The sequence below is a fragment of the Alligator sinensis genome, unplaced genomic scaffold, assembly GCF_000455745.1.
Source record: "Alligator sinensis unplaced genomic scaffold, ASM45574v1 scaffold125_1, whole genome shotgun sequence".
Taxonomy (NCBI): Eukaryota; Metazoa; Chordata; order Crocodylia; family Alligatoridae; genus Alligator; species Alligator sinensis.
This window is the reverse complement of record NW_005841893.1, coordinates 1090289-1097322: the sequence shown is the minus strand read 5'-3', so window position 1 is coordinate 1097322 and position 7034 is coordinate 1090289. Positions and strand designations below refer to the sequence as shown.

The 7034-nt window shown below is 43.0% G+C and overlaps 1 protein-coding gene across 20 annotated transcripts in view; it reads right to left on the bottom strand.

Moving 5' to 3' along the window:
- The window catches only part of PTPN13 (protein tyrosine phosphatase, non-receptor type 13), a 218115-nt gene that overhangs the window by 63733 nt on the left and 147348 nt on the right, over positions 1 to 7034 (bottom strand). For all 20 annotated transcript variants that reach the window (XR_003092691.1, XR_003092693.1, XR_003092692.1 and 17 more), the window contains 3 exons: positions 5173 to 5395; positions 2753 to 2827; positions 2479 to 2653 (listed from right to left, as the gene is read on the bottom strand). Coding sequence is in view for 17 of the 20 variants with exons in the window: in XM_025197238.1 (XP_025053023.1) it covers positions 2479 to 2653; positions 2753 to 2827; positions 5173 to 5395 (473 nt within the window). In the remaining 3 variants the exon portion in view is untranslated. The remainder of the gene's footprint in view (positions 1 to 2478; positions 2654 to 2752; positions 2828 to 5172; positions 5396 to 7034) is intronic.

Here is a 7034-nt window from a genome sequence, read left to right as displayed (position 1 = left end):
TCCAAATCGCTGATAAAGAAATTGAACAGCGCGGGCCCAAGGACCAAGCCCACTTTCCCCAGGTCGAATATGACCCATCCACCACCACCCTCTGAGTATGACCCTTCAGCCAATTAGCAATCCATCTGACCGTGTAGGCATCGATGCCACAGGTGCCTAGTTTTTTTAATGAGGACAGGGTGGGAGACAGTGTCAAAGGCCTTGCAAGTCCAGAAAGACTACATCCATGGCAACACCTGCATCCAATGCTTTTGTGACCTGATCGTAAGAGGCAATCAGGTTGGTTTGACATGACCTGCCCCTAATGAAACCGTGCTGGTTGCCCCTGAGCATCATCCCCAATGCCGGCCCATCACAGATGTGCTCCTTGATGATCTTCTCAAAGAGTTTCCCCAGGATTGAGGTAAGACTGACGGGCCTATAGTTGCCTGGGTCCTCCCTCCTCCCTTTCTTAAAGATGGGGACCACATTGGCTATCTTCCAATCATCTGGCACCTGGCCCGAGCACCACGAGCGCTCGTAAAGCCATGCCAAAGGCCCAGCAATAACACCTTCTAGCTCCCTCAACACCCTGGGGTGGAGAGCATCTGGACCTGCTGACTTGAACACGTCCAGCCCCTCCAGAAGCACTCTAACCCGGTCCTCCTCAACCTTAGGTCTTGAGGTGTTCCCCTCGAGTCCGTCCTGAAACACGGTGGGGGAGTCCTGGTCCCTGCACAAGAAATCAGTTGAGTCTGATACTACACTCAACCACATTTATCTTAAACCAGTTTCAGCCATTTTGAAACTGCTTTATGTGCACTGAATTTATGTTTTGTTACAGGTTTAAACCACTTTCTGATCACTTAAACCAGTTTATTTGTAATGTCTATCCCTAGCTACAGGGAGCAGAACAATAAGTAGCCTTGACTCCCTAGCTGCTGTTACTCAGTTACTTACTACAAAGAAAGATTTTTCTTCTTCATTCTGCCTTTAAAAAACACAGCGAGTATTTTATTCTAGGGTGTGTTCTATGTGAGAAAACATGGTATGTTAAGTGGTCTTAATGGAGTGGTCATTTATTCCTGTTATTCACAAAACCTAATGTACCCACCAGTTAGGCACTGTAAAAGTTTTGGTTTGCTCCCTACAGCTGAAATAGATCACAGAGACTAGATTAAGTAAAAGATTTAACAAACTGAATAGGGCAGGGCAGAATTATCATTCCACAGGAAATTCTGGTATTTTTCAAAAAATGTGTTCCGCATTGAGAAAAAAAAAAATCTCAACAGTGTAAAATGTTCTACGGCATAGGAAATTATCCAATTTTGTTCAGAAAAAAAAAGAAATAGGAAGGCTATTTTAATTGCATTTCTGCAAAACAGTGTAAGCTTCCCTAAACTGCCCGGAGCATGAACTGGAGTGCCTGGAAGCATCAGAAATCCCATCTTAGCCAAGGCTCCCAGGCTCCTGTTTCCATGGCAGCTTGCCAGAGGGATAGGCAAGTGGGTAAGAAACTTGCTGTCAAACAAATCGAACCTGTGGATTATACCAAGTTTGACAAATTGACATTTTTAAACTAAAGAATGACTCATTTGGGCAATTTCTGACCAAATGTAATATAGAATTGCTAAGGCTCAGTGCTGCCTCCCTTCTATAGATATTTTTACCTTTCCACACCAGTAGTTCTAATGATCCTAGCCAGACTATCTGTATAGTAAAGTTCTGTTGAGTCAGAGTAAGGTTAGCAGAACAGAACTCTAACAGAGCAATTAGGACCAGACCCAATTTCAAGTAGTGGAAAGGGGCTGAGAACGGTGTTGAATAGAAACTATAAGTAACAAACAAGCTGAGAAGCAAAGAAAATGCAGACTAACAAGGGGCACTTTTACATGTGCTCTGGGGGTGGGGGAGGGAGGCAACATTTTAATTAGAGTGGCTCTGAGAGCTGCTCTAATTAAAGAGCTGCAACGTCTCATGTATCAGTGTCCCCACGCTTCAAAATGGCAATGGGAGCGCTTGCACTAAAACTCATTCAACGAGCTTTAGTACAAGCGCCCCCACCACCATTTTGAAGCGTGGGGGGACTGATGCATGAGACATGGGAATCTGCTGGAGCACAGTAATAACCATGCTCCAGCAGGCTCGTTTAACTGAGTCTGCTCCAATGCACTGTAATTACAGAGTGTTGGAGCAGCCTTCGCATTCGTGTACAGGCACCCAAAGATACCAGGCTACTCAGAAGTTGCTTCTGTCGCTCATTTTGCACAGCGCTTTGCTCATTTGAGCAAATGGGATCATTCACAGAACAAGATAATATACTAATAGATGTGAGGAAGGGCATGTGTGAGGGCAGCAGAAGGGGACCCAAAGAGTCATAAATGACTAGTCTGGTGTTCTATTCATCATAACTTTTCCTTTATCTGTCCTCTACTACATGTATATATTCAATTCTAGTAATTTTACACTACACCAACTAAATTAAGATATTGATCTTACCTTTTAAGGTAGCCAAGCCAAACAAGTGATGTTCCACTAAACCAATATGGGCTACAACCATATCAAAGACATCTTTACATATGGTCTTGGTATCACAGGTCAGCTCCAGCTTCTGTCCACTTAGAAGCATTACATTTACTTTCTGTCGATTATCCTCATTTTTCCCTTTCTTAGTCTGAAGAAAAGAACCCATAAAATTTGCATTTGCCATGCAAGTGTATTGACAGTTTAATACCTTTCTACTGTAACTGACTCCTAAATAAATGTTTCTTACCAAGATTGACTTTGGTAGATCCAAGGAGATGAATGGCTCAATGGTCACTGTTACAAACTCAGGCCCAAAGAAATTCTGCAAAGCATAAAAGTCTGAATTAACACTTCGTATACCAGAAGCAAGAAACTGAGAAGCAATAACTCTTAAAGGGCAAAGTGCAAAGCCAAAATCAATACTGATTTAAGATTATAATATTTGTAGAAACCGAGTTAGTTGCAAGAATGCAACTGTGGTAGCATGTGAGAGATGTCACACTGACTGCTGTAACAACAACTGATGCATAACATTTTTCACCTATTTTACTACTGTACAAATCTTATTTTCTCTCGCATGCAACATGCCTTTGGATTGCCAGGTGCTAGGCACAGCCTATCTGTCATTTATTGACATGGTTAAAAGACTGAATGCTCAAAACTAACACACAAAAATATTTCAGTCTCAGCCTTATACACAGACTAGGGGCCCCTGCCTTTGCTCCTGGCCCAAGTGGGGCAGAAACTAACCCATTGCTTACCCAGTGACTAATAATTACAAAATGCAGAAACATCATTGGGGCATGGGCCACAACTCAGAGTCCTTTTCCTTCTAGAGGAGCGTGTCCAAGTCAATGCGCTATACTCTCCTTGGCTTTCCTTTTGATCCAAAGTATTTTGTCCACTTGGCTACCAGTGGGCTATGTTCAAGAGGAGGAGTGAAAGGTGCTCTTGGCAATGCCTAACCAATGGCTGGTAGTAAGGGCACTATGCTGGGAAGTGGGAAAGGTATATTCAAATGTTTCTGGAGGCAAGCGCCCTAGTACCGTGCATCACATTTCCTGGGCAAATGCCCTATATACTAGAATGCTGGATCAAAAGTGGATGGTCACTCTCCTATGCACTACTTACATAGAGTTACTTGCCTTCCCAGGGGGAGTGGGATGAAAAAAATACATAAATTGGCCCCAAGTGCCACTGATGAGGCTAACTTACCTGTTTAAAAGGTTAGGTGAATTTAAGTCTATGAAACTATTAATTTATCAAGATATGTTAGAAGAGGAGTTTGATTTACTTCATTGCTGTACATTTTGAATAAAGTTACTTCCCTACTCCTTTTAAGGAATCTCACAGGGCGCGTCCACACATGCAAACACGTGCACTTGCAGCAGCTCAAATACAAGCGGTGCAAATTTGAGCCTGGAGGGTGGGGGTGGCAAGCAGCAACCGCCGACAGGCACCACTGACAGTGTCGGTGGCACCTTTTTTGAGGGGGTGCACCGCCATGCTTAGGGAGTGCATGTGCAACCCCTATGCATCGCCAATGGTCCCCCCTGCCCCCCACAGGGCAGAGCCCCCACCACAGCACATGGACTACCCTGTCTGCAGAGTCCCAGGCCCCGCCAGGGGTGATAGCTGCTGGCCCCCCACCCACGCTGGTCCCCAGCCCCCTGCTCATTCCCCTGCTCTTCTCTAGCCTCTGGAGGGGCAGTAGAAACAAGAGAGAACCATTTTGAACAGAATATTCCAGAAGTCTTGAGGGATAAGTTTCAAGAGTATAGCCTCTCCATTGATTTGAGATTTGGTAAGGGAATGGTATGGTAGAAGGGAAAACCAATCATGGCAGTAGGCTTGCCAGGCCATAAAAGAGATCATCTGGGAATATTTTAATGAAAGTTATATCAAACAACAAGAATGCATTTTTTGTAGAAAACAATGATTAAATCAAGGCTTCCTGACCAGGGATTTAAATAATGATTTAAACTGATTTGATTTAAATCAAATCTGCACTGTTTGAGAACCATGAGAGAAACTAGAACCAGAAACCCATCAGTCCTAATTTCATTCTACTCATAGCAACATTGTAAGAGTTTGAATGGAAAGAAGGATTTCTCATTATAATACAGCGTGAACTGTAGTGGGGGTGGGAAAGCTCTCATTGGGATTTTAGCATGGCTGATTCTCTGATTGGTTTCAAAGCCAGACACAGTTGTCCCATCTTGGTTGTTTAACGATGCCTGATGCTGTTGAAATATGTTTGCATCCATCCTAGAGACCATGTGAGAGATGGATATCAAACACCAGAAAAAACTACATTCTAAGAATGTACACATTACAACATGTGACAGTGAAGAAGCTTACACTTCTGACATTTAAGAGCCAAGGATCTGTTTTTTGGCTTACCATCTCCCAATAAGCTAAATGCCTCTCTTGATACTGTACTAGAATGCATAGCTATAGACTCCTCAACACAACAGGTGGACTGGTTTGTCTGATGAGAGCTGTTTCTCCAATGATAAAAACAGCCACCTCACATTTCTTTTGGGTATGGCAACTTAGAATCTTGATCAATGGGAAAGATTCTGAAACCCTAAACACCATAAAGTTGATTTCAGCCTTCAAAATAAATCGACACATTACTTTTGCAATGAATTAAGAAACAGTTACCCTTAGTTTTCTTTGGGTCATGGCTGTTTCCAATGCAATCTCTCTCAGAGGATCTCTACTAATGTCAAGCACTGATGACCTAACTGGATCTCCTGGACAGAGGCTAGGTTGAGACTGCCTAAGTGCCATTCTAGCTTGTAGCTGCACCATTTCCTCTTCTTGACGCTTCAACATCATTTCTTGGCTTATCAAGTTGCCATCAAGGGGTGTTTCATGTTGTCTGCTATAGTTGAAGAGAATGAAAGATACCGTTTTAATTAAAATATTTTTACATGCTAAGATTCTATGACAATGGGTGTTCAGGAGAAAAACCTATACATGCAAACAGACCAGAAATACAGGAAATCTAATAAATTAATTCTGTACAACATGTGTTCATTCCAGCCCAGAGGAGTTAATGCAGAATTTTCCTAAACTGAAACATCCCACAGAAATGTATCAATATAAAAAGCATGTAGAACATGCTGAGCTTCTACCACTGCCTGTCAATTATTTGTATGAGAATATGTGCTCAGCTGCAGTCTAACAAAAACACAATACCAAAAAAACCAATTAATCCAAAGAGGAAAAAGGAAGAATGATTTGAAAAAGTAAGACTTCTCTTCTCCAGCAGGGGGCATGGGTCAGTTTTTTTTTTTAAGTATCACATTTTAAAAAGAATCTGAATACACAAGTTAATGTCAGTATTTAACAGGAGCCTTTAATACCTAAAAATATAATTCTGTAAAAAAAGCCTTTATCAATTGTTTAGATGGAATTTAATATTACTGCTTTTGTATTATTTCACTATAGTTTAAAGCAATATACATTCAGATTCCCGCAGAACTGCAGCATTTTTAAATATTTTCACCTGTTCAGTTTGCTGCAAAAGAGGTCTTCCCTTTAAAATCCTATAAATCTATTTTATCTTTTGTTTGCTTTTGGTAATGCTTATTTATATAAGAGTCTGAGAAAGACTTTAGAGAAAAGTGGGTCTTTGTGAAAAGCTCAATGACCCCAATCCTGCAACTGAGGGCTGAGAAAGTGCAATTGCCATTCTCTAGCTATCCCATGAATCCTCCAGAAAGAAAGAGAAGAACAGATACTCTGAAGTCAAAAACAAGCTGGGGAGGAAGGGAGCAACACCTCTTTTTTTGGTGGAGGAGGCACATTTTTCAAGCTTTCTTTCTACATGAAAATGAGAAAAAAAAGTAGTTGTCCTTTGTGTCTGCTTCCTACATATGCATTTAGGACTATAGCCAGGATATTTCACATGTGAAAAGCATCCCGACTCATGCTATCTGCTGGGAAAACAAGCCTTGACTATTTCTGCATGTTTCTGGAGCAGGCAAAATGTTTGCTGTGACTGCTCTGTGAGTAGGTGTGCACAGATGGGGCAGGGCACAATGAATCTCTCTCTCCAAGAAGAGGGACAGACATTCAAAAAGCCTGAGCCTGAATTGATTCAGTCTTTGCATGTTAGTCCAACCTGCAGAGAGTGAACTGGTTTGCAAGTGGATAGACATTCAGCACATGCCTGCAGTGGCTCAACCCAGCAGCTTGGGGCGCTAGAACAGCCGTCCCTTCCACAGGAAAGCTGAGCTGACAAGGGTGGGGATTGCCAGGCTCCAGCAGGCCCGTCCCAGTGGCTCCCTGACAGCTGGGAGCAATCCAGGCACACAGAGGTGCCTGGCCCCAGAGGGAAATTCTTTCCCCTCCTCCCTCTCCCCCACCACTGTGGGGCTGGGACAGGGACAGGGTCTCTGTTTAGTGGTGGTGTTTGTGGGGAACTCTTTTCCTACCTCCACCCTCCCCTGCGGTGGGGTGAGGAGGGGGGCTTTATGAGGCTGCCTGGCCCCAGGAGGGACTCTTCCCCCTCCTTC